This window comes from Pristis pectinata, chromosome 18 (assembly GCF_009764475.1).
Source record: "Pristis pectinata isolate sPriPec2 chromosome 18, sPriPec2.1.pri, whole genome shotgun sequence".
Taxonomy (NCBI): Eukaryota; Metazoa; Chordata; class Chondrichthyes; order Rhinopristiformes; family Pristidae; genus Pristis; species Pristis pectinata.
Genome location: NC_067422.1, coordinates 5,221,333 through 5,249,246, shown reverse-complemented (window position 1 = coordinate 5,249,246; position 27,914 = coordinate 5,221,333). Strand labels below are relative to the sequence as shown.

At 40.4% G+C, this 27,914-nt stretch overlaps 1 protein-coding gene across 6 annotated transcripts in view; it reads left to right on the top strand.

Moving 5' to 3' along the window:
• helz (helicase with zinc finger) overlaps positions 1-27,914 on the top strand; it is a 246,256-nt gene that overhangs the window by 56,142 nt on the left and 162,200 nt on the right. For all 6 annotated transcript variants that reach the window (XM_052033181.1, XM_052033180.1, XM_052033179.1 and 3 more), the window contains 4 exons: positions 7-114; positions 5,408-5,708; positions 9,126-9,393; positions 27,556-27,889. In XM_052033181.1, coding sequence (XP_051889141.1) covers positions 7-114; positions 5,408-5,708; positions 9,126-9,393; positions 27,556-27,889 — 1,011 coding nt within the window. The remainder of the gene's footprint in view (positions 1-6; positions 115-5,407; positions 5,709-9,125; positions 9,394-27,555; positions 27,890-27,914) is intronic.

Genomic DNA, 27,914 nt, shown 5'->3' with positions numbered 1-27,914 from the left:
CCAAAGCTCAGTGAATCCGTGGATGGAGTAGCTGTGGAACATAGCCCAGGATTATCAATAACTGTGACAACCAAGAAATCCAGTCAACTATGGACCTTCATACTTCATTGTAAAGTAAGTACTTAAAGTAGTACTTTGAAGCTATTAATGTATCAAACAGACAAATGCAACTTTGGTCATCTTAGCCACCAATTCATTCTCAACAGGAGTTTCTGTATTGGGTTGAGGAGCTTCAGCAGAGTTGTACTTTTCACCATATTCCTCTTTCATAGTAATGTTAAAGAAGGTTAGTCGTTACCACACCCTTTACTCCTCCTTCCTCCCCTCCCTTGGCTTCCACTCATCTATCCACTGCCATTTCTTGCAATTAATGTATACCATGGCAGTTAATTATTTACATAAGATTTCTAGAAAAGACATGTATGGCACAAAATATACAATTTAATTTGGTCAGACTAAGGTAACCATAGATGAAAGGATGAATGTCTCTGAATGATACTCCACTGTTAATCAGACGTTTGAAGACTGGTGTGTTAACATATGGGTGAAATGGACATCTTTGTCTTAACATAAGAAATAGGAGCAGGAGCAGGCCATCTGACACATTGAGCCTGTTCCGCCATTCAATAAGATCATGGTTGATCTGTCTGTGTACTCAGATCCACCTTCCTGCCTTTTCCCCATAACCCTTAATTCCCCTACCATGCAAAAATCTACCTAACTGTGTCTTAAATATTTTTAATGAGGTAGCCTCTACTGTTTCCCTGGGCAGAGAATTCCACAGATTCACTGCTCTCTGGGAAAAGCAGTTTCTCCTCATCTCCATCCTAAATCTATTCCCCCGAATCTTGAGGCTATGTCCCCTAGTTCTACTCTCACCTACTAGTGGAAACAACCTTCCTGCCTCTTATCCCTTTCATAATTTTATATGTTTCTATAAGATCCCCTCTCATCCTTCTGAATTCCAGTGAGTATAATCCCAGGCGACTCAATATCTCCTCATACCCTAACTCCCTCATCTCCAGAATCAACCTAGTGAACCTCCTCTGCACTGCCTCCAAAGCCAATTTATCCTTCTTCAAGCAAGGAGACCTTGCAAATCAGCAAACCTATAGCTTTGGAATGTTTCTACTTCACGTTTTGTCATTGTTTCATTGTTTCATAAATTCATAAAAGTTGCAGCTGTCATTTCTATGTGAATGGTGAGTTTTAATTCATGACTACACTATATGGCAAAAAGCTGTACAACTCGTAAGAAATGACTAAACACATATGAAGCCCATTTATCCAGTGCAATTCTTTTGCATCATTTTACTCAACCTTGTGATCTCCCCAAGTCTCTTATATCAGTACATTCTTTAGCTTATCCTGAATCTATGAATAAAATACTGTAGTCTGTTTATAAATTTACTTTTTGGTCCAAATGTAAGCCCTTCTTTTCCGGTCTTTTCCCTGACTACCTTATCTATTCCATTTAATACTTTGTACAGTTTGCACAATCATTTCTGTAGACTTCTCTGGAGCTGGGCGGCACAGTGACACAGCTAGCAGAGTCACTGCCTCATAGCTGTTGTGATCTGGGTTCAGTTCTGACCTCCAGTGCCATCTATATGGAGTCTGCACCTTCTCCCTGTGACTGTGTGGGTTTCCTCTGGGTGCTCTGGTTTTCTCCCACATCCTTATGATAGGGTTGATAGGTTAATTTTTCCCTAGAATGTAGGTGAGTGGTAGAATATAGGTGGAGTTAATGGAAATATGGGAGAATTTAAAAAAAATGGGATTAGTATCATGGGTGATTGCTGTTGACTTGGTGGGCAGTATGACCCTGTGACTTTGGGTCAACCAAGACCTTGTTGAATGGTGAAGCTGACACAAGGGAACTATTCCTTCAGTTTCTGACATTAAGATTATGCTTCTCTGAAATCATCTTGTCTGTCTACCCAGCTAAATTCTCTATTATTCATTTGTGTTTACAGCATTCCAAGTAAAATGTGAGATGACTTCTGTAGCTTGTTCTGATTCCCATACCTCCTGTTTGAATTTTTTTTACTTCTCATTGCCTTGACATAGAAAGCTTAGTGTCTGATCTTTATCTTGGCTCCCTTAATACGTTCCTTATGCCAACGCTATATACTTTGCTCTTTTTTTTCCCTCCAGTATTCAATGCTTTTTATGCCTTTTGGTGATAATCTGACCAATTCCATTGAGAATTGGTAAATTGGTTTATTATTGTCACATATAATGAGGTACAATGAAAAACTTTGTTTTGCGTGCCATCCATACAGATCATTTCATCACATTAGAGCGGTGCATTGAGGTAGTACAAGGGAAAACAATAATAGAATGCAGAATAAAGTGTTACAGTTACAGAGAAACTGCAGTGCAGGCAGACAACAAGGTACAAGGCCATAATGAGATAGATTGAGAGATCAAGAGTTCATCTTACAGCATATGAGAGGTCTGTTCAAGAGTCTTATAACAGTGGGATAGAAAGCTTTTGTATTTTCAGCCCAGTGCAAGGGGGAAGAAGAGAGAGTGTCCGGGGTGGGTTGGGTCTTTGATTATGTTGGCTGCTGATCTAAATCTTTACATAAAAATGGAACTGCATCCTGGATATCAGCAGTGCTCACTACAATGGTCATTTCTGTAAATATTGACCAGACATCTACGTACTCATTGTCACTTCCATCCTCTGTGAAAATCTAATTTCCATAACCATAGCTGCTTAAAAGTCCAGACAAATTGCATGATATGGTTTCCGGAATAGCCAAGGAAATGTGCAGCTCTCTTCAGCAAAAAGTTATAAATATTTCAAAATTGCAGCAATCTTAAAATAATAAATATAATTGAAATTAACATAGATGGTATTGTCAGAAAGTAATGCATAATCTACTATATTTTTGCTTGGTGTTTGAAAGAGTAATTGTTAATTGCTGGCACATTCTGAATGTGATAAGGATTGTGATTACATGGGTTGTTTGTGGTTCATGAGGGATTCTAAGGTAACAGTTTGCCTAAAAGTAGTCCTGACTGTTAACAAATTGAGCTGAAAGTCTGAGTTTCTATAATTTAATAAATTGGAATTAAAACTTGGGTTTTATGACTTCATTTTAATGAGTGTACATTCAACATGTGGTATCATGGGTTTCTATTTTAGTTGAAGATTTTTTTGAGCAGCTTCAAATTTGTCCCAGATTGCCATCCTGGTTTTTTAAAAAGATATATTCTTATCATTTGAGCTGACTTAATTGTTGTCTGTGCTTGGTTGCTCAGAGAAGATGGTGGTGCTCAATCCCCTTCAAGTACATTGGTCCTTGTGATATGTTTCCGGGTTTGTATTAGATAGAAAATTTCAGGAGATATATGAAGGTGAAAGAATAATATATTTTCAAGTTAGAGTAACGTGAAACTTCCACAGCAATGTTGCACTTGGCAGAGATTGCAGGAAAGTGTCATTGAGGTAACAGTATTGGGCAGTTGCAGTGCATCCTTCAGATTGTATATGCTGCAGCCATGTTGTGCCACTGATGGAGGTGGTGGTTATTGAGCTTGGTGGCAGAGTGAGAAGGAAGTGAACATGCTTTCTTCCATCTGATTCTGCATCCCAAGTATAAAGGTTGCTGGTAGATATTTATACTTTAAGAGTCACCTGAACTGTTTGTCACAGATTTCTTGACCTCTGATTTGCTTTAGTACCCATAGTTTTAAGTTTTTGCCTATTAATACTCAGAAGTTTTGATGGTTAGACACTTGGCGATGTGGAACTATTAGTCTTGGCATTCTTTCTTGCACAAAACAGGTGTTACAAGGCACTCTTATGCACTATGAATGCCACAAAGCTGGTGTTATCACAATGAAAACAAAATGCTAGAAACACTCAGCAGGTCAGGATTTTTGAGAAGTACTGTAAGAAGTGGAGTGTTTGGAAGATTTGTTGGGGATACCTTCCTTTTTCCTGAACTGTGGCTTTTCTTCAGCTGTAATTGATAGAGCCTATGACTGCTGCTCATTTATTTTCCACATCTTTGGTCTCACCCCCTCTCTTCCTGGGCAGAGCAAAGATACAGTTCCGTGGTCTTCACTTTCTGCCCCGTTAACCTCTGCTTTCAACTGATTCTCCACTCGTTCAAGGAAATTCCATCACGGAACAGATCTTTCTCATCAATCCCTGTTCATCATTCTAAAGTGACAAATACTTGGTGATCCAAGGTCTGCTTTTCTGTTTCTACCAATCACTCCCCTTGGGCACTTTTTTGTGCAACCATTGTAGATGCAGCATCTGTCCTTTTATCTCTTCCGTTTCCCTATTCAGGAACAGAAACAGCCCTTTCAAGTGTTGCAGTGATTCAAGAGTAACAATCTAGTGTACTGCTTTTGCTGTTCACGATCCAGTGTCCTCTACACTGGAGAAACCAGACGTAGATTGGGTGACTGATTGCGGAGTTCCTACGTTTAGATCTTTTCTGCCGATGTCATATCTTTATTGAATTCTCCAGTTTCAAGTAACTTACTTACTTTGTCTGTATCAGGTCCAGCTATTTTTGCTGTAAGTCATCCATCTGCGATATTGGCTCATTCTGCTGGGCATGTCCAAAACCCTGCATTTTGCAGCTTTTGTTCCTTTGTGTTCTCACTTTCCAACTGCTCTCAATTCATAGCTTTTGTTCATTTTCTCTGACGCCCTCTCACACCATCCAACTGCTCCCATTAAACTATGTACAGCCTATGCCCATGGCAACTCTAGACGCACCCTATCAGAGATATTCCCTTTGTCCTATCCATCTTCTACTCAATTTTCTGCAACTTAAAACTAACTTGTTTTCTTTTCCCCTGTTCTGATAAATGATTTTTTGACCTGAAACATTCACTCTGTTTCTCATTCCACAGATGCAACCTGAACTGTTTGGACATTCCAGCACTCGGTTTTATTTTCAGATTTCCTTCATCAGCAGTTTTTAGTTTTCATTGGGTATTATCAAAATCCCGTTTGTAGGCTGACAGGAGCTGCTGGTTTTTCAGAATGGACCTGAATACTCAAGTAGATATTACCATTTCCTGATGTGATTTTTTTTGGCATGCGAGGGAAAATTCAGTAAAGCAGCTAAGGTTGACTGGATTGGGAATATTTCCTGCAGTAATTTCCTGTATTTAGTGATCCAGAATTTGAAGTGTTAAGTCCAATTAGGGTTGATAAAATATGAGCCATCAGTGGTGTTAAAACAGGATAGAGCTCTTTTACAAGCATGGAAGCAGCGCGTAATATGTATAGGGAAGTGTAAATGTAGGATGAATAAAATTTCGCAAGGAAGATGAAAAAAAGAGATGTGATAAATGCAGTTGAAAATAGATAGGATGCTATTTTTGGAGTTAATATTGGGTAAATTAATGCTTTTTTCCCTTTCCTCAGCCTGCACGTTTGCTGTATCGGATAGCCTTGCTCTACGATGCTCATCGCCCTCATTTTTCCATTATGACCGTTTCTGTTGGTGACCTCAACACCCAGGTGGTACAAGATGTACCAGAGAACTGTCAAGAGTGGCTAGGGGGAGGAAAGATGGCTCAGAATGGAATGGACCATTGTATATATAGAGTTAGTGTACAATTCAGCACAGAAATCTTTGGAACTTTTCGCCAAACTGTAGTTTTTGACTTTGGGTCTGAACCCGTCCTGATGCAACGGATCATGGTGGACGCTGCATCAATAGAAGGTATGAATTTGACTATTTTTCCCATGTATGGAAATTTCTATTTTTAAATTTAGAAATGAAATGACTTGTTGAATCTGAATATGAGTTCAAAAGCATAAGGATGTTTTTATTGGTATCTTCCTGACGGAGGTCCATCCAATATGTTTTACTGAAGATGAAATGTTAACAGTTAATTGACTCAAAAGAAGACAAACCAGCGAAAAGAAAAATGAAATCCATTTATATCTCCAATTATAAAATCTAATTGCATTTGCCCAGTGTTATAGCATCTGTTCTCTTGCTCAGTAAATTATTACAGTTACTAATCTTTTGAGTAAAGAGGCTTCTCCTGACATCTGTTTCAAATTTACTTCTACCAATATTCATTTCCATTTTTGATCTTAATTGACACATTGAAGGAGAAAGGCTTTGTGTTACGACATTTATCTCTTGTGTACTATGACACCTCTTTCTAGATGTATAGTTCAAGTTTCTGTAATGTTTCTCCATTCTTTATCGCCAGTATACTTAACTTTGGATTTTTCTGTTTTGTGGAAACCAAATCTGAATATGTTGTTATACATGTGGCCTGATTCTGTATGTTAGATGGAAGGAGATTTCCATTCCCAGATAGATGTCTGTGGATGTATTAAGATGTGCCAGCAGTATCAGCATGGCCCCAGGTCCGCATTGAACTATTATGGGGCACAGGTTTTCTGTTGGTAAACAGATAAGTTGAAATAAAAAAATTAAGCGACTGCACTTCAGACGGGGAATTTTGACATTTTACCCTCATGGTGTGCCCTTCATTCGCCCTTCGCTATGCAACGTCAAGTGCAAGGATATCCCCATTGTATTAAGGTGATAGGAATTTTACATAATTCAGGTAGGACATAATCACTTGTCTGTATCAGTTATCACTACGTGAGATTTATACAATGAAAGAAATCTCTGAAACAAAGAGGTCGTTTAGCCCAGTTTGATTTGCGTGTGCTAGCTATCTACTGTGTATTCCCATTTCCTTGGTCTTTTGTTACATCCTTATCGTGTTTTCTTCTTTTCCTATTCCCTTTATATACTTCCTAACTGCATGTAAGTTTCTCTTTTCCATATTATTGTATTGATTAGTACTTTGTTCGTTATTCAGATAACCCTTTGTATATCTTTTTTATCTCACCTCTTTTGCTTGTGTAATAGCAAATTTATGCCTCTTGCTCATGATTTGGCAGCTAGTAGAAATACCTTTTCATTATATTCCTTTGAAATACTAATTACTTCTGAAAAATGTAACTTTTTACTTTCTCACAGTGAAGATGGCACAAACTCTCTTTAAAAAAAATACATTTACTCATCCCTGACGGCATCCTTGTTAATCTAGTGCCATAATTTCCATACCTTCAGTAGCCTTTCTATATTAAGGATGCTCAAAATTGTGCACACTCCATCCATGCCCCAGCTACTGTTTTAATTCCATTGTGCATGTTCTGTACAGTCTCTGTTCTTGTCAGTGTCTGTGTGAAGCCTTTTAATGAGGAATTTCACTAACAATAGTACTTTAGAATTCTCTATCAGCACTTCATGATTTCTGCTCTTCATTTGCCAATTTTACAATGTTAATGAATTCTTACGTAGGTATTTTTAATTGCCTGAATATGTTGCATACCTATCTGTGTTGAATTACATTTCCATTACCTTTGCCTTTTTTCCCCCACCTGCCTGCATAAACCTGCCTGCATTATTCTGCAGACTCGTGTTTCTACTCTTCAGACTTGTTATTGTCAATTACTTGATGCCCGTGTCTAAGCTATCTAGACTTATTGATGATCAGAGGAGTCACGATGGAGATCTCTGAGGCATGATACTGGCAGTCCTATCTGTCTGAGAATTGTCCTCTTACCCTTTTTGATTCTGTTCTTATCAATGTATCATCCTGGTGCTATAACAGGAGTTTGGATCTCTGTAGTGCAGTTAGAATAGAAAATGTCCCAAGTACTGTCAGTGCTGGGAATGGATGCCACAGAAGTTTCTGTTGGGGTTTCTTTTGCTGAATATCTTCAACAATGTAGGAGCTTGGGAGTCACAAGTCTCCTTGCTAAGAAGATACCCAGGTAATGAAAGCAGTGGAGTCTAAAGCTGAAAAAGCGACAGGTGGGTTTTTATAAGCTTAAGAATTGAGCTGACAAAAAGCAAAGGACATTCAACTTTGAAATGCAAACTGATAAAGAATTCCTAATTTAAAAGGAAAGTAAGCAATGTACTTGGAAAGTGTGTGTGTTCTGGCAATTTGATTTTGAATGCATTTGTTAGTGCAATAATGCTAAAGTGCAATATGAAAAACCTTGAAATACTTAAATTTATAGAGCTCATTTTGTGACTTGCAGCTAATGAAGTAATTTTACAATGTTATCATTGCTGAAATGTAGCAGTCAACAGCTAATTTACATTCAGTTAGCTCTCACAAATAGCAATAAGATGAAGGCTAGAACTGTTTTTTAAATGATATTGAATAGGAATAAATATTAGCCAAAATACCAGGTGTAACTCTGCTACTCTTTAAAACTGTGCTTTGGGTCATTATTTTAAACATCAGCCTGAGAGAGTAGGGGCCTAAGGTGACGCCTTTGACAGTATAACACTTTCTCAGTGCTGTCCTGCAGTGTCAACCTTGATTTTCTTTGCTTAAACCTCTCTCAGGAGTAAAGAGAACAGATGTTGAAATACATTAAATGGTCAATAATAGCCAAGATTATTTTGCACTTCTATAGTACGTGCAGTTCTCGTCACAACGAACAAAAAAATTAAGGATGCAACAGAGAACAATCAGAATGGATGAAGAGATTAAAAGATTATATTGTGAAGAATGATCATGTGAAATGGCTGTCCAGCTCTCGGAAGAGAATAACAATTAATGCAGGAGAAATGGCCAACGTTTGAAAGGAGCAAATTTGTATTTAATCTGCCCCTTTTCGCCCCTTTAGACCAACCACTATTTGAGTGGTTGGTCTATAAACCAGGCTCCTTAGTGAGATGTGAAAGCAACTACCAAGATGGTTAAAGTTAAACTCGATGGACCCCTTGTTCTTCTATTATTCAGCAATGTCTTTGTTCCCATGAGATAAATTAATGAAAACTCTGTAGATGCATGTGCTCTGCGTTCATATTGTACTGTAAACCTGATTGAATGGAATGGTCTGCCAATGACATTTTGTCAAGTGAACTTTTTCATTACTTGGCTACTTCCACTTAGCTATTGGAGAATTGACAGATGGCTAGCCCCCTGATAACTGGGATTGCCTGTGGGCATCCTGTTCCTCTTGCTAGTTCCTTTGTTGATCTGGTTAATTTGCTTCTAACATTCTCAGCAGTTAGGAAAAGATGATAAATCAAAAAGATGGTACAATTTCAGGAAAAATAAATGTTCTCGTATTTAATTTACAGATTTGGAACATCTGATGCAGGCAAGGCAGCAACTTCTCACCACAGCCAAGCGATGGGATTCCACTTGTAAAACAATTGTAGAATTTGAGCCAAATGAAACTACTGACTTAGAGAAGAGTCTCCTGACCCGGTACCAGATCCCCTTGTCTGCAGACCAGCTCTTCACACAATCTGTGCTTGATAAATCATTGACCAAATCTAATTATCAGTCCCGATTACATGACCTACTTTACATTGAAGAAATAGCACAATATAAAGAAGTCAGCAAGTGAGTACAATTTAACTGAAAGGAATGTGCAGTTCACTGGTATTAATTCTCGCTATGACTTGTACCTCAGTATATTTGTTTGATGCTTTTGTTGACCAGCTTCTGTGTGTATGACAAAAGTGAAAGTGTTTAAACCACAATTTTGCTTTATCTTGATGTGCATTTTTCACTTGAAATAACTTTTACAAAGGCACATCAATGTTTCCAAACTTTACCAGTTTGACCAAAGCAGAGCTTTGGTTTTGCTGTATTAACATTATCAATGACTTGTTACTGTGGTAAATAACCCTCGATCAGGGATAATTTACATTACAAGAATGACTATTTTCAAATTGTGCATATGGGTTTTAATTTGTTAACTCTTCCTTTGACTTAGTTGTTCACAGATGAAGTGGAGTTATGTCAAATTCCTGCAGCATCTATTTATGCAGATATACTCAGCAAGATCTGTTTTTAACTTGGGAATTATCTCACCCCCCCCCCCCCCCCCCCCCCCAACTGTTCAGATGTTTACAGCTTGGTATGAAATATTGAACTGCCCTGATCAGAAAGATCCCAAGTTTAGTTGCTGTCTTCTGGTGACTTAGCTGATTTTAGTCAAGGTTGAAGTAATAATGCTGCAATTGGCTTAAGTATTTTTGAACTTGGGGCAGGGGAGACAGATGATTGGAGGGAGTGGGGAGGAGAAGGAAAGGAAGGGGATTGACTACCATTCCGATTTCTCAGTGAGCAGCTCTGTTGGGTTCAGATTGAGCCCAGGATTTGCTGATCTGTGTGCCTTAGTACATATACCCTAAGTCATTTTGTTTTAGGAGAGTTCAGGGATTAGATTCTCTTGTATTCAGTTCTCAGTCTCGGTTTGAAAGTTTCCTAATGAAGGCATATTTGTGTGGTCGGATTTGAATATTGGCTTGATGTGAAGGAGGTAATTTTGCAATTTCAGGTTGATTTGTAAGCTGTCAGTATGTGGACTTTGAACTTACCTTGTGACATGTTACATCTGTTTCTTTAAGAAGTCACTATTAGTACATGAGAACAATACTTCTACCAGCTGGGACATTTGGTCTGACACAGTTTGCAGCCTGAATTTTGCGATGTGAATTTTTAATAATGTTTCAATCTATAATTACCACCTACCAACTGCTTTGGCCCTAAACTAATTTTCTGTGTAGATTATAATTTTCTCAGGTAAATACTTCAAAATATGATGGGTCAGAACTTGTTGCCTGTAAGTGAACTGCCAATGATGCCAGAACAAGTCCTGCTTACAGAACTGCTGAAAACTTTTGACAGCCAACTAAGTCACACTTGAGGCTTTCCCATCTGTCAAGTGTAAAGGCAATACACAAAAAGTGCTGGAGGAACTCAGCAGGTCAGGCAGCATCCATGGAGGGAATAAAACAGTTGACGTTTCGGGCTGAGACCCTTCATCAGGACTGGAGAGGAAGAGGGCAGAAGCCAGAATAAGAAGGTGGGAGGAGGGGGAGGAGCACACGCGAGTCCAGGTGATACTTGAGTCCAGGTGGGGGGGGGGGTGGGAGAAGATGTCATAAGCTGAGAGGTGATCGGTAGAAGAGGCAAATGGCTGAAGGAGGAGGAATCCAGTAAGAGACAGCAGTGGACCATGGAATAAAGGATGGAGGAGGGGGGGAGAGGACCTATCACTCTATGGACTTCGATTCTCCATAGATCTAGAGTTCAGTAGGCTACTGCTACACATGGCTACCAGGTCCTTGGGTTTCTCCTTCTCAATATCTATTCCAATAGATATTCTCAGCCAAGTGTGCCCGGTTAGTAAATCATTGCAGTTGACCTTGTCCAACCCTGCACTCCTGGTCCACCTTATTACTTTCTCTTACTCCCACACACAGTCCAGGGATGTTGCAATTAGTTACATAGCTGGGATCTTGTAAATCGGCATAGACTAGGATTTGAACCTGATACTGTCTTCATTGTCTCATGCACTTGCCCAACTTGGAATCCTGGGAAGCTGTAGATAAGATATCTTTATTAGTTACATGTACATCGAAACACACAGTGAAATGCATCGTTTTGCGTCGAGTGTTCTGGGGGCAGCCCTCAAGTGTCGCCACGCTTCCGGCGCCAAAATAGCATGCCCACAACTTCCTAACCCGTATGTCTTTGGAATGTGGGAGGAAACTGGAGCACCCAGAGGAAACCTACGCAGACACGGGGAGAACGTACAAACTCCTTACAGACAGCGGCTGTGTGTGCAGGATGGTCCCACGTGTTTAGTTTTCCACAGTGTTCTATCAAACAGCTATCATGAGATCAACATGCACAAAATGCAAGAGGAACTCAGCAGGTCGGGCAGCATCTATGAGGGAAATGAACAGTCAAAATTTTGGGCTGAGACCCTTCATCAGGACTGGAAAGGAAGAGGGCAAAAGCCAGAATGGGGGAGGGGGAGGGGGAGCAGCATGAGCTGGCAGGTGAATACAGGTGAGGGGGGGAAGGTAGGTGGGGGGGGATTAGAAATGATGTGAGAAGCTGGGAGGTGATAGGTGGGAGAGGCAAAGGGCTGAAAAAGATGGAATCTAATAGGAGAGGACAGTAGACTGTGGAATAAAGGGAAGGGGTGGGGAACCAGAGGAAGGAATGTGTGGATGATGGGCAGGTCATGAGGGTGGGGTAGGGGAAAGAGAAGGGGTAAAGGGGCCAGAGGGATAAGGGAAAAGAAAAGGGGTGGGGGGGAAACGAGGGGAGTGGTTACCGGAAGTTAGAGAAAGCGATGTTGATGCTGTCAGGTTAGAGATTACCAAAATGGAATATGAGGTGGTGTTCCTCTAATCTGCGTTTAGCCTCAACTTGGCAGTAGAGAAGGCTGTGGACAGACATATCAGTGTGGGAATGGGAAGTGGAATTAAAATGGCCAGCCACCAGGAGATCCTGGCTGTTACGCAGGACAGAGCGATCTTTGAGTGCCTTTTTGTGTCCTCTGCATGTTATGCCATGCTTCAGGATTTTTTTCAATATTGCTCTGTACTTGAAAACCTTACATGTCTATTTTTAAAAGTAAAGCAACTTTAACTGAAAAGGCACTTTGATATAATAAGATGTTAATGTTTCCCATAGACTAAATAATCATTTCATTAGGCTGTCTCGAAAATTGGGAAACATTATGTCAGAAAGTCTTTGAACTCTTTGGCACCTGTGCAAAAGGAGAGCTGGAACATGAAAACAGGCTGACGGGGAGGCTTCTGACAGATTAAGAGGCCGTGAACTTGTATGAAGTGGAAAAGTCTGTGAAGGAAGTCTGGTTTTTGCAGCAGAATGTTGAGTCGAGTTGCAAAGATTGTGGCAAGGTTGGAGTCCAGGTGAGAATAGTCAGAAATGATCCTTGTCAAGTGAGATGGGTACTAAAACGGGGATATTTTATATGTTAGCATATAAATTAGCAGGAGTTGGCCAACTGCACAACCACAAATCCCAACCTGTTCCCCCCCCCCGATCCCGCTTCATCATTCAATAAGGTTGTCACTGATCTGACTGGAACTGTCGGTATGATGGGTAACTATTCTTCTGAATCTTCAGTTTAATGTGAAATAAAGATCCTTATTGATTGGTGTGCACCCGTATCTCATCACAAGCTTGCTTGATGTGCCTTCAAAGGGTTTGGTGATGTACCTTTCTGAAAGGCATCAATCCAGCAAAGATCACAAGAGGTGCTGGTATTGAAAGCAGCATAGCTCACCATCATTCCCTTCATTGCTAGGTTACACTGTTGTGCAAATAGATTTCAGGACTATCTGAACCATAGTTATAAAAGAAAGTGTTAAGCCTGCTAATTGACACCTTGGTTCGCAAAGATATTTGTGGCAGATCAGATTTTGTGATGTTATCCATGTAAGGAGAGAGCGTCAAACTAAACTTTGGCATTATTTAACATTCAAATAATTAATAGCCCAATCTGTACTGACTGGGTTCACCATGTTCCCTGTCGTTGAATCAGTGATTATTTTCATTTAAGCTGGAAGTCGCAAGGAGAGGATGTCTGCTAATGTTTTTGATTGGAGGAATTAGTGTCAGCCACAATCCAGGAATGAGTCATGGTGACTATGCGTATACGTCTTTGTCAGCTAGTTCATTTGGTTGCTTTGAAGTTACAAGATCGTGTGTTTTAAGTCCCACTTGTGCACAGAGTTTAGGGTGAGACTCCACCTAGTACTGAGAGTATTGCATGGTTCAAGGTTGTCTTTTGGAAGAGGCATTAAAGTGAAGATTGATTGAGATCAGCCATGATTTTATTGAATGGTGAAGCAGGTTTAGGGTGGCCTGCTCCAACTGTTCAATGTTCAAGATGTCAAACCTCCTATGGCTTATTTCACAGAAGTGCAGCATTCTGATCCTGTTGCCCTAATCTGCATTCCTGCCTCATTCATGAACCACCACAAACAGGAAGGGATTTGTCATCCCTTTACTGCTTGTGTGAACTGACAATAGGTGCATAGGCTGCTGTACTTACCTACACTGCGTTGGCAGCCTTCAAAGTAATTTTTATGTGAAGCATTTTGGGATGCTGTTGTAATTCGAAGTTCTGTCTGCTTTCTCAGTGCCAGGTTCAAGAGCAGATTGCATACCCTACTTGCCCATGTCAGGGGGAGAGGGAGACGGATACTAACACCAGAACATGGTCAAAGTATTAAATTTACATTAATAAAGCTGAAACATTTTTGTTTTACCCTTTTGAACAACTAGCATAGTATAATCTAATAGCAAAAAGCTGCAGATGCTGGAAATCTGAAATAGAAAAAAAATGCTGGAAAAATTTGGCAGATCAGGCAGCAATGGTGGAGAGAGAAATGTTGTTTCAGGTCAATGAATCTTTATCAGAACTGTGGCCTGTGGCAATGTTTTGGGTGCCTATTTTTCTCTCCATAACTGGTGCCTGACGTGCCAAGATTTCACGTCCTGATGAAGGGTCTCAACTGAAACGTCGACTGTCCATTTCCCTCCATAGATGCTGCCCGATCCGCTGAGTTCCTCCAGCATTTTGTGTGTTGCTCAAGATTTCCCAGCATTTTCTGCTCTAAGAGTGTAGTATTAGCATGGGAGAAATCTGGAGTTTTCTGGTCCATATGGCTACATATCACACCGTGGTGCATTATTCAAGGGAGTCATTTCAGTACTTAATAAAATTAGATCTACAAAAAATAGTTGTGTCTTGATAGCTATTGTTACGCAACAAGAATTTATCGAATGTATCTGCAGGTGAGCAACTATGGATAAGCCTCAAAATTCTGGCAAAGCAGTTTGTGATTTCATTTTAACTGAACTTCCCTGAGCATCGGTGGGTTTGCTATTGGCATGTTTGATTTCGTATCTGGTTTAGCTATACATCTTAATTGGATTTGATATCTGTGTGGAACAATTTCTTACAAGGTAAACATCTGTGAAATTTAGTCAGCATATTATTCTGAGAAAGATCAAGCCATGTAGCAGAGTTAATGATAACTGATGATCAAACAACCTGGACCCATTGCAATTCGCCTATCGCCGAAACAGGTCTACAGCGGATGCCATCTCCCTGGCCCTTCACTCAGCTCTGGAGCGTCTGGACAGTAAAGACACATATGTTAGACTATTGTTTATTGACTACAGCTCTGCCTTCAATACAATAATACCAAGCAAGCTTGTCACCAAACTCCGAGACCTAGGACTGAACATCTCCCTCTGTAACTGGATCCTTGACTTTCTAACAAACAGACTGCAATCAGTGAGGATAGGCAGCAATTCCTCTGGCACGATTATTCTCAACACTGGTGCACCTCAAGGCTGCATCCTCAGCCCTCTACTCTACTCCCTATACACTCATGACTGTGTGGCCAGATTCTGCTCTAACTCCATCTACAAGTTTGCAGATGATACCACCGTTGTAGGCTGTATCTCGATGAGACAGAGTACAGGAAGGAGATAGAGAGCTTAGTGGAATGGTGTCATGACAACAACCTTTCCCTCAATGTCACCAACCTAAAGAGCTGGTCATTGACACCAGGAAAGGGGGCGGTGTACATGCACTTGTCTACATCAATGGTGCTGAGGTCGAGAGGGTTGACAGCTTCAAGTTCCTGGGAGTGAACATCACCAACAACCTGTCCTGGACAAACCACGTGGATACCACGGCCAAGAAAGCTCACCAGCGCCTCTACTTCCTCAGGAGGCTAAAGAAATTTGGTTTGTCCCCTTTGACTCTCACCAACTTTTACCGATGCACCATAGGGAGCATCCTATCAGGATGTATCATGGCTTGGTATGGCAACTGCTCTGCCCAAGACCGCAAGAAGCCGCAGAGAGTTGTGGGCACAGCGCAGCGCATTACGGACACCAGTCTCCCCTCCTTGGACTCTTGTCTTTACCTCTCGTTGTCTTGGTGTAGCAGCCAGCATAATCAAAGACCCCACACACCCAAGACATTCCCTCTTCTCTCCTCTTCCATTGGATAGAAGATACAGGAGCCTGAGGGCACGTACCACCAGACTTAAGGATAGCTTCCCCACAGTGATGAGACTATTGAACAGTTCCCTTGTACAATGAGATGGACTATGACCTATGACATCATGACCTCACGATCTACCTTGTTGTGACCTTGCACCTTATTACACTGTGCTTTCTCTGTAGCTGTGACACTTTACTCTGTACTGTTATTTTTTTTACCTGTACTACATCAATGCACTCTGTACTAACTTAATGTAACTGCACTGTGTAATGAATTGACCTGAAGATTTGGTTTGTAAGACAAGTTTTTCACTGTACCTCAGTACAAGTGACAATAATAAACCAATACCAAACACGATTGTTAATACTGGGAGCTGAGGTGTTCGACTTTGTCAGACATTGTGTAAGAGCATATGTTTATAAACTATGGTCCCATGTAAATATCGCCAGTCTTTGTTACTTGATGATTTATTTTGTGTACTAAATGCTAGTGAATCAGGCTGTCTATATATCGTTAAATGGTTGAGAGCTGCTACTGTCTGGAAATCTAATGTTGTAACTGGTGATCTAATAGATTGAAATACCTGACAGGATATCATGATCATGAGAGTATTTGCTTAAGTGGTGTGTCTAAAAAAAAAATTAGGCAGTGAATGGGCAGGTTAATTCTTAAACAGGACCCATCAAAAACACTTTGTGCAATGAAATATAAGTGGATATGATGCAGAATGGTAGTTGCAAGAATTTATATACAATATACAGTGGCATGCAAAAGTTGGGGCACACTGGTCAAAATTTATGTTACTGTGAATAGCTAAGCAAATAAAAGATGACCTGGTTTCCAAAAGGCATAAAGTTAAAGATGACACATTTCTTTAATATTTTAAGCAAGATTACTTTTTTATTTCCATCTTTTACAGTTTCAAAATAACAAGAAAGGAAAAGGGCCCGAAGCAAAAGTTTGGGCACCCTGCATGGTCAGTACTTAGTAAACACCTGGCAGGTATCACAGCTTGTAAACACTTTCTGCAGCCAGCTAAGAGTCTTTCAATTCTTGTTTCGGGGATTTTCGCTCATTCTTCCTTGCAAAAAGATTCTTGTTCTGTGAGATTCTTGGGCCGTCTTGCATGCACTGCTCTTCTGAGGTCTATCCACAGATTTTCGATGATGTTTAGGTCGGGGAACCGTGAGGGCCATGGCAAAACCTTCAGCTTGTGCCTCTTGAGTAGTCCATTGTGGATTTTGAGGTGTGTTTAGCATCGTTATCCTGTTGTAGAAGCCATCCTCTTTTCATCTTCAGCTTTTTTACAGACGGTGTGATGTTTGCTTCCAGAATTTGCTGGTATTTAATTGAATTCATTCTTCCCTGTACCAGTGAAATGTTCCCCGTGCCACTGGCTGCAACACAAGCCCAAAGCATGATAGATCCACCCCCGTGCTTAACAGTTGGAGAAGTGTTCTTTTCATGAAATTATGCACCCTTTTTTCTCCAAACATCCCTTTGCTCATTGCGGCCACAAAATTCTATTTTAACTTCATCAGTCCACAGGACTTGTTTCTAAAATGCATCAGGCTTGTTTAGATCTTCCTTTGCAAACTTCTGACACTGAATTTTGTGGTGAGGACAGAATTTCATGAAAAGAACACTTCTCCAACTGTTAAGCATGGGGGTGGATTGATCATGCTTTGGGCTTGTGTTGCAGCCAGTGGCACGGGGAACATTTCACTGGTAGAGGGAAGAATGAATTCAATTAAATACCAGCAAATTCTGGAAGCAAACATCACACCGTCTGTAAAAAAAAAAGCAAGCTGAAGATGAAAAGAGGATGGCTTCTACAACAGGATAACGATGCTAAACACACCTTAAAATCCACAGTGGACTACCTCAAGAGGCACAAGCTGAAGGTTTTGCCATGGCCCTCACGGTTCCCCGACCTAAACATCATCGAAAATCTGTGGATAGACCTCAGAAGAGCAGTGCATGTAAGACGGCCCAAGAATCTCACAGAACAAGAATCTTTTTGCAAGGAAGAATGGGCGAAAATCCCCGAAACAAGAATTGAAAGACTCTTAGCTGGCTGCAGAAAGTGTTTACAAGCTGTGATACTTGCCAAAGGGGGTGTTACTAAGTACTGACCATGCAGGGTGCCCAAACTTTTGCTTCGGGCCCTTTTCCTTTCTTGTTATTTTGAAACTGTAAAAGATGGAAACAAAAGAGTAATCTTGCTTAAAATATTAAAGAAATGTGTCATCTTTAACTTTATGCCTTTTGGAAATCAGGTCATCTTTTACTCGCTTAGCTATTCACAGTAACAGAAATTTTGACGAGGGGTGCCCAAACTTTTGCATGCCACTGTACATTCCTCTGTTTTGCCAGGATTTTCACTTTCTTCTTGCAATAATACTTCATTTGCTAGGTTTGTTTTAAAACTAATTTTTTGCGCATTTTCATAGCAAAATATTTTCTCCCAACTTGTGGGGCATGAAGGTGAAAGAACAGGTACTTGCAACTCAGACCCTTGCTATGGTTTTGTAGAGTTGAGGTCATAGAGTGATACAGCACAGAAACAGGCCCTTCAGCCCAACTCATTCATGCAGACCAAGTTGTCTACTTGAGTTGGTCCCATTTCCCCGCTTTTGGCTCATATACCTCTAAACATTTCCCTTCCATGTACTTGTCAAAATGATTTTTAAGCCTTATAATTATACCCATCTCTGCCACCTTCCTCTGACAGCTCGCTCCATATACCCACCATCCTCTGTGTGGGAAAAAGTTGCCACTCAAATCCCATCTAAATCTATCTCTTTTCACCTTATACCTATCCCCTTTGGTTTTCGACTCCCCTATCCTGGGGAAAAAGACTGTGACCATTCAACTTATCTATGCCTCTATAAGGTCACCCCTCGGCCCCCTATGGTCCAGAGGAAAAAGTCCCAGCCTATCCAATCCCTTTTATAATTTCAAACCCTCCAGTTCTGGTAACATCCTCGTGAATCTTTCCTGCACCCTCTCTAGCTTAATGACATCTTTTCTATACCCAGGCGACCAGAACTGCACAGTATCCGTAGTGCGGTCTCACCAACGTTTATACAGCTGTAACAAGATGTCCCAACTTGTACTCAGTGCCAAACTCCCTCTTCACCATCCTGTCTACCTGAATCTCCACTTTCAGGGAACTACGTACCTGTATCCCTATGTCCCTCTGTTCCACAACACTTTCCAGGGCCCTACCATTTATTGTGCATTACCATTTATCCTGCCTTGGTTTAACTTGTTGAAGTGCAGCACCTCACACTTGTCTGAGTTAAATTCCATTTCCCATGTTCTGGCTCACTTCCCAACTTGTTCTAGATCTGCTTGTAAACTTTGATAATCCTCTTCACTGTCTACTACAGCACTAATTTTGGTGTCATCCATGAACTTGCTATCCATGTTAACAACATTGTCATCCAAATTGTTCATATAGATGACAAACAACAGTGGACCCAGCACCAATCCCTGTGGCACACCACTGGTCACAGGCCTCCAAACTGAAAAACAGCCCTCTACTACCATCCTTTGCCGCCTCCCACCAAGCCAATATCGTAACCAATTGACTAGGTCACCCTGGATTCCATGTGATCCAAGCTTCCAGGCCAGCTTCGCATGTGGGAACTTGTCAAAAGCCTTGCTAAAAGTAATGTGGACCATGTTTTCCACCCTGCCCTTGTTAATCCTCTTCATTACCTCTTCAAAAAAACACTCAATCAAATCCGTGAGACACGATTCTCCATGTACAAAACCATGCTGATTATTCCGAATCAGTCCTTGACTTTCCAAATGCTAGTGCATCCTGTCCCTCAGAAACCTCTCCAGTAACTTTCCCACTATTGATGTTAGGGTCCCTGGCTTGTTCTTGCACCCTTTCTTGAATAAAGGCACAACACTAGCAACCCTTCAGACTTCCAGTACCTCACCCATGGCTAAGGGAGATACAAATATCTCTGCCAGGGCCCCTGCAGTTTCTTCCCTAGCTTCCAACAATGTCCAAGGATACACATGGCCAGGCACTTAATATGCTTTAAGACCATCAGCACCTCCTTTTGTAATGTGGATATGTTCCAAGACATCACTGTTCATATCCCTTAATTTTATAGCTTGCATGACCTTCTCCACAGTAAATGCAGGTGAGAAATATTCATTTAAGATCTCACCCATCTTTTGTGGCTTTGCACATAGACGACCACATTAATCTTTAAGGGGACCTATTCTCTCCTTGGTTACCCTTTTGCTTTTAATATACCTGTAGAATATCTTGGAATTCAGGCACGGTAGTGTAGCGGGTAGTGTAACGCTTTACAGCGCCAGCGATCTGGATTCAAATCTGGCCACTGTCTGTAAGGAGTTTGTATGTTCTCCCTGTGTCTGCATTGGGTTTCCTCTGGGTGCTCTGGTTTCCTCCCACATTCCAAAGACAGACAGGTTAGGAAGTTGTGGGCACGCTATGTTGGCGCTGGAAGCGTGGCGACACTTGTGGGCTGCCCCCAGAACACTATGCAAAAAAAGATGTCTTTCACTGTGTTTCGATGTACATGTGACTACTAAAGATATCTTATCTGCCAGAGCTATCTCTTGTCCTCTTTTTGCCCTTCTAATTTCCCTCTTCAGTGAACTCCTAAATCTCTTGTACTCCTCAAGGGATTCACTTGATCCCAGCTGCCTATACCTGTCATACGCCTCCTTTCTCCTGACCAGAGATTCAATATCCTTCCTCAACCAGGGATCCTTCGTTCTAACAGGAACATGCTCACCCTGAACTCTCCCCATCTCACTTTTAAAAGCCTCCCACTTGTCAGCTGTCCCTTTACCTGCAAATGGTTTCTGCCAGTCAACCTATGCAAGCCCCTGTCTAATGCCTATAAAATTGGCCTTGCCCCAACCTAGGACTTTAACTTGTGGACTAGTCCTACCTTTTTCCATAACTATTTAAAAATGAATAGAATTATGGTTACTGGTCCTCAAGTGCTCCCCCACTTATACTTCAGTCACTTGGCCTGCCTCATTTCCCAATAGGGGGTCCAATGTTGCCCCCTCTAGTAGGGCCATCAATATATTGTTTGAGAAAGCTTTTCTGGAAATGTTTAACAAATTCTGCCCGATCCAAGCCCTTTGCACAATGGCAATCCCAGTCAAGATGAGGGAAGTTGAAGTCACCTACTATTACAACCCAATTATTCTTGCAGCTATCTGCCATCTCCCTACATATTTACTCCTCTAATTCCCATGGACTATTGGGGGGCCTGTAATATAATCCTAGCAAGTGATCATCTTTCTAACCCCCCCCATATAGCATCACTAGACAATCCCCCCAAGAATATCCACTCGAAGCGCTGCAGTGATGTTCTCCCTAATCAAAAATGCAACTCCCCCCTCTTTTACCTCCACCTTTATCAGGCCTGTAGCATCTTACCCTGCAACAATGAGCTGCCAGTCCTGCTCCTCCCTCAACCATGTTTCTGTTATGGCTATAATATCCCAGTTCCATGTACCAATCCATGCCCTGAGTTCCTCTGCCTTACCTGTTGGGTTTCTTGCATTAAAATAAGTGAAGTTTATTCTATCAGATATTCCTCGCTCCCTGTCTAGCCCCTGCCTGTCTTGTTTACTGTTGGTATTGATCAAAGAACGGAACATGAAATGTTGAAAGGGAAATGGAAGATGTGTTTATTGGCATTACATTGTGGGTGGTGGTAATAGCAGAGGATGATATGGAAGGTGAGGGCAATAGGAGTGCTATTGTGGTTTGAGGAAAGAGTATGAATGGAAGTGGGAAAATGGGTGAACAAGGTCAGGAGCCTTGCTTAACCACTCGAGTAGAATCCTCAGTATTATTGATGTTGACTAACAGATAAATATTAGTTAGGACACTGGGGCGAACTCTCTTGCTCTTCAGTACAGAGTCATGGGATCTTTTATGTGCATCTCTGAGAGTTTGTTTAATACCTCATCTGAAGATACTACCTCAGTCGGCACTTCCTCACAACTTCACCTGAACTTGAACTATCAACCACCTGACTTGGTGCCAGTAACTCAGCCATGGAAGATAATCAAACAAAAGTAAAGTGGCACTGGCAATGTCTTTGGTAGCAGAACAGCATTTTTTGTGACTTTTGCATTGGAGGCACATGTCAATATGTACATATCCTGAATAGGTTAGGGAGTAATATAGTTAATTTTGAACTAAAATAAATGGAAATTGTGTAATTTGAACAAGTAAATTTGTCCTATTGGTCTATGTGAGGATTTGCCCTCGATGTAACCAGAAGTCCATACTTTTCCTGTAATAAACTGAAGTTAAAGCAGGAAATGCTGGAAAGACAGCTGGTCAGGCAGCATCTTTGGAAGGAGAAAGAGTTAATGTTTCAGATCTGGGATTTTTTGTGAGAACAGATCTCTCCACCTCCTTTATCTTAATCCAGTTTTCTAATCTAGTCTTGAATGTTGATGTAATTTCTGCCTTAACCATGAACGCTGGACTGAATTCCTGAACTTCAGCCATGTAAAGAAATTTCATGTTTTAAATTTTGTATGTTTAATCATGTGCTTAAATTCTACAGATTTTTGAACACTTAGGCATTTAAGGCAGTACCTTGTCTCCAGCCTGTTCCATTTTTACACAATTTTAATAACGATGGAACTGCAGCTCCACTGGAAAATCCCTTTATTTTTGAAATCTTTCGCACCAGCCAGCATTCTGGCAAAGCTACATTGCATCCTCTTTGTAGTTGTGATGTCCTTCACAGTATCATGTTACAGCACCAGATTCTAGTTTACTCTACCTGATGACTGAAGGTTTTAAAAAGTTCATTTTAACTATGAAAGAACATAAGAAATTATTGGTTTTCAATTGTTGCAGCATTATCAATGTTCAATGAATGTGTAACCTTAAAGATTTATGCTCTTCATCAGCTCTGAAACAACTAGTTCCATTCAGGATAGAAAAATTAATGGTTTTTATTGTCAACATCGTACACCACAAATTCTGAGATTGAATTTCATCTGTTTTCTTTTTTAACCTCGTCCCTCTGGTTTAGCAGTAAACCACCTGGTCTGCATTGAATGCATCTGTTTTGTGCATTTGCACTTTCCTTTAATGCTTTAGAAGATCAACTACCCTTTCTATTTTAGTTTTAGGTAATATCTCCTTCAAGTTTTGGCTTAATGTCTTCACAGGTTGAAGTAATTGGTAACAGGCAACATATCTGAATATTTTAGTAGTAGTAGATGTGAAATTTTTGCTGCCTTGAATAACAAATGATAGCACCAGCAGGTGGCACAGCTGCCTAGTGAAACTAGTGAAATGATAGGTATGCCATTGTTCCTTTATTACGGTAGGGTAAGTTCTAAAGCTCAGCACCGTGCAAATTGACAATAAGTAGGCAATAACTCAGTTTCTGACGTCAATCACTGTTTAATGCCTGAATGCAATTAGAAAGCCACTAGTTTCTGTGCTGTAGTCTTGGTTGTGATATTGATGGTTCCCTAACCTTTTATCAATGTTCATTTTTTTTTTCAAAGCAACATAATTACTAAGTTTGCAGAAATTTGTGCAGACCTTTGGGCAGTTTTTATGTGTTAGACCCGGCCCATTGGGTTAAGCTGTCTAAACTCATTTCAGCAAGGACCTTTTACAACCAGCAGAGGATGTTTTTAATCAGGTCTTGGGTGAAGAGAAGGTGTTTTGAACTCTGCAGCAGCAAGACCATGGTGAATTTATTTAAAATAATACTGTACCACACTGTGATATGTCTGTTCTTTGGGAGGGCAAGATGGGCTATAGAGCTTCTTTGCATTTTAAACCAATGCTAACAATTACAGCATCAAATAAAACATACACACACATTTCATTGTAAATAGATAGAGGAAGGCAATATTATATACATAATGTGAGCATTGGGAAGTGAGGGGAGCTACGCACCAGTTACACTGACAGTGAATATTCATATTGGGTTTCACATGAATATTCACTCTTTTACCTCTTTTAAATATTTAGGGGATGTGGACATTTATGGTCAGGCTAGCATTTGGTATTGGTTTATTATTGTCACTTGTACCAAGGTACAGTGAAAAACTTGTCTTGCATACCGATCGTACAGGTCAATTCATTACATAGTGCAGTTACATTGAGTTAGTACAGAGTGCATTGAGGTAGTGCAGGTAAAAACAATAACTGTACAGAGTAAAGTGTCACAGCTACAGAGAAAGTGCAGTGCAATGAGGTACAAGGTCACAACAAGGTAGATCGTGAGGTCATAGTCCATCTCATTGTATAGGGGAACCATTCAATAGTCTTATCACAGTGGGGTAGAAGCTGTCCTTAAGTCTGGTGGTACGTGCCCTCAGGCTCCTGTATCTTCTACCCGATGGAAGAGGAGAGAAGAGAGAATGACGCGGGTGGTGGGATCTTTGATTATGCTGGCTGCTTCACCAAGACAGCGAGAGATGTAGACAGAGTCCAAGGAGGGGAGGCTGGTGTCCGTGACGCGCTGGGCTGTGTCCACAACCCTCTGCAGTTTTTTGCGGTCCTGGGCAGAGCAGTTCACTAATTGCCTCCTGAAACGAGTGGCTTACTGGGCCATGTGAAGGGGTAGTTGAGAGTGAGTCGCATCTGAAACTTGAATTTATCTTGTTTTTGCAGGGTTTTTTGTAATTGCAGTTGGTAACAGAGTTGCACCCAGGAGATGATTTCTGAATATGCACAAAATACAGTCACTTATTCACTAGTAATCCACCCACTTGTAGTTTTTGTGTCCGTACCTTGGACTGTCTAGGTGTGGCATGAAATATGAAAAACCAACTTGGCTAATGTTCATAAGTAGCCAGTGATATTGAAAGGAAGTATATTAATGTGTGCATTTATGTGTCTTGGAAATTCCCAAACTTGGTTAATTTTGTTTAAGAATAAATTAATTTATATTGGATTTTGAGTATTTGGTAAATTTGGATCAGTAATACATGCTTTGGCCTGCTCTACCATTTAGTAAGGTCATGGCTGATCTGTTTGTATCGTCAGCTCTGCATTCACATCTATTTGCAGTAACCTTTCACCACCTTATCAAGAATCTGTCCATCTCTGTCTTAAAAATATTCTGAGGCTCTGCTTTCTCTCTTTTTTGAGCAAGGCACTTCCAAAGACACTCAACCCTCTGAGATTAATGAATTGCTCCTGATCTCTCTACAGACATTTTCTTCAATTTACCTCTCTCAGCATTTCTGCAGTGCAACTCCACCAATATCATCCTCTCTTATCTTCAAATTCTAAGCACACTGATTTTTATCTAAAGTCTTTTATTTTGTATTACACCTCTATACTGCATGCATTCCCTGCTCTATCAATATTGCTGCTTTGTAGTCTTTAGTCCACGTTCAAAAGATGTTAAATCTGGAAGAGAGTCCTACCTAGTTTACAGCCAAATTTCTGTTGATACATTTAGGTTAGAAAGGTAAAATTAGATCTAATGGTATTTACTTTTTCCTGTTTTTCTCACCTGAGAATACCTTCCCATCAATTTAGTTTGTACTTTATGGTGCATATTTTTCTTTGATTCTGTTGTCTTACAGCTGGACAGTATGGTTTTCCTTATCTGCTTTCTTTATTCCTTCTGTATATTACCCTCATTGCTAGCTTCTCTACTTGTTGCTGTTATTTTCAGTGTATCAATTATGAATGATCAATATCCTATCTATTGTTAGATCCATTTTTCATCAGCAAACTCATCCCTAGGGATTAGGTTTCATCTTCCCCATTTTTGTTGATATCCAATAAAATGAAAACCTCTTCCTGTCACACCCACTAGTTGTATAATGGCACCCTTCCCATTTTCAGCCTGGAGTTCAGCATCTTTGAAGTTTCATCAATTTTTTTTGCAGTACCTTGGATCTACTTTTCCCCTACATACCATGATGGACTGGTTTACAAAGAACGTAAAAAATAGAAGTAGTCCATCCAGTCCCCAAAGCCTATGCTGCCATTCATAAAATCATCAATCTTCTACCTTAGACATAATTTTCTTCCCTTTTCCCCATTTCCTTTCATTCCTTTAATATACAGAAGCCTGTTGATCTGTATAGTGAATATAATTAATGATGAAACCTCTACAGTTATCTAGGGCAGAGCATTCTAAATGAAGGAATTTCTCCTCATTTCAGTTATAAATGGCCTTTCCCTTATTTTGAGACTTACTCCCTGGTTCTAGATTCCTCAAAACATGCTCTTGGTACCTACCTTGATGAGTCCTCAAAGTTCTGTATGTTTTAATGTGGCCACTTCTCATTCTCTTATTTTTCTAAACCCTAGATAATAGATCCCTACCTCCTTGATGTTTTCTCATGTGACACACCTGTCATTGTAGGGACCAGTCTCATGAATCTTCACTGTAATCCCTTTATAGTAATATACCCTTTTTTAGGAAAGGAAACCAAAACTGTACACAATATTCCAGGTGTGCTCTCACCAAGGCCCTTTATAACTGCAGTCAGATATCATTCCTTTTGTAATGAAGGCCAACATAACATTTGCTTTTCTAAATGTCTGCTGCACCTGCATGTTCATTTTCAGTGACTTGTGTATGAGGAGGATTTTCCGTAATCTTAGTCTTTCCAAAATATCCTTTATCTTAATGCCTGAGAGGCAACATGGAATGCAGGACATATTTTTGTCTACAGAGTAGAGAGCCCATCTGTAAACTATCCAACTCTGATGTAGCTCCTTCATTCCTTCATGATTTTCTGTTTACGGGATGTAGCATCACTGGCAAAGCCAGTCTTTGTTGTTCACCAATAATTGCTCCTGAACTGAATACCTTGTTGTGCCAGTTCCTAACAAAATTGCTAATTCCTGTTTCACGAAAACCACCTCTTTTTATTTGTAATGTATTTGATGTCATGTTCAGAATCTTTACTTTCCCTGTCGGCATTGTGCATCAGACTTGAAATTCCTGTGTCAGGCTGTCCCTTTACCATTTTCCTTGCCTGTATGTCTTCACAACTGCTAGCTTGTTGTCTTAGTACCATTCACTAATCTCCTAATACTCAGCCTAAAACTGCTTATTACTTTTTCTTTGATTTGTTCCTTGTCTTGATCAAGTTCTCTGATCTTGAGCTGGAGCAATTTTGGTTGCAGATGCTTCCCACTGATGTATTTTGGTTACATTGTGATGCCAAATGACTTTTTTGTACCACTTGATACCACTGATTGTGGTGGGGTGCAGATAGCATGGTGTTGGTAAAGGAAACAAAGTGGGATGTGGTTGGTAATTGGTCCTTGACAACAATGAACACTTCAGCAAATTGTTGGCTGCGTGTTTCTATTTTATCAATTTCCTCAAAAATGAAATTACCAATGTTTTAAAAGGGGGGGGGGGGGGGGGGGGGGGCGGTGGAGAAAAAACTTGCGCGGGAAGTAGCTATGGAGAGAGAAACAAGTTAACTTTTCATGTTAATGAACTTTCATTTTACTGAATATCATGGACCCAGGACGTTAATTGTTTTTCCTTCAACACAGATGTTACCCAACCTGCTGAGCATTTTCCATTTCTATTTCAGATTTCCAGCATCTACAGTAATTTTATTATGCATTGTTTCTGAACAACACAGCTGTTATGGCATTGTATAACTACTTGAAAAATGCATCACATTTTAATGAAGGATCTCTGTTTAATTTGCAGGTTCAACATTAAAGTAAATTTATATCTGGTAGCAAACTTCATGCTTACTGGTGTTTCAGGCGGTGCTAAATATGCTCAGAGTGGACAGCTTTTTGCTCGCTTCAAACTCACAGAGACTCTTTCAGAAGAAACTTTGGCTGGACGATTAGTAATGACCAAAGTCAATTCTGTTTTGCTGTTGCCAATAACTAAAGAGAGGTCCATGCAAGTCCAGGGAACCAAAGAGAAGGTTTATGAAGCCATGATTGAAGAGAAAACTAAGGAATGCATTTACTTGAGACTGACCAAGGAATGTTGCGAGGAGCTCAAGCTTCGAGCAGATCGAGAGATGCAGGTAATTTATTTTTTTTTTGCTGCAC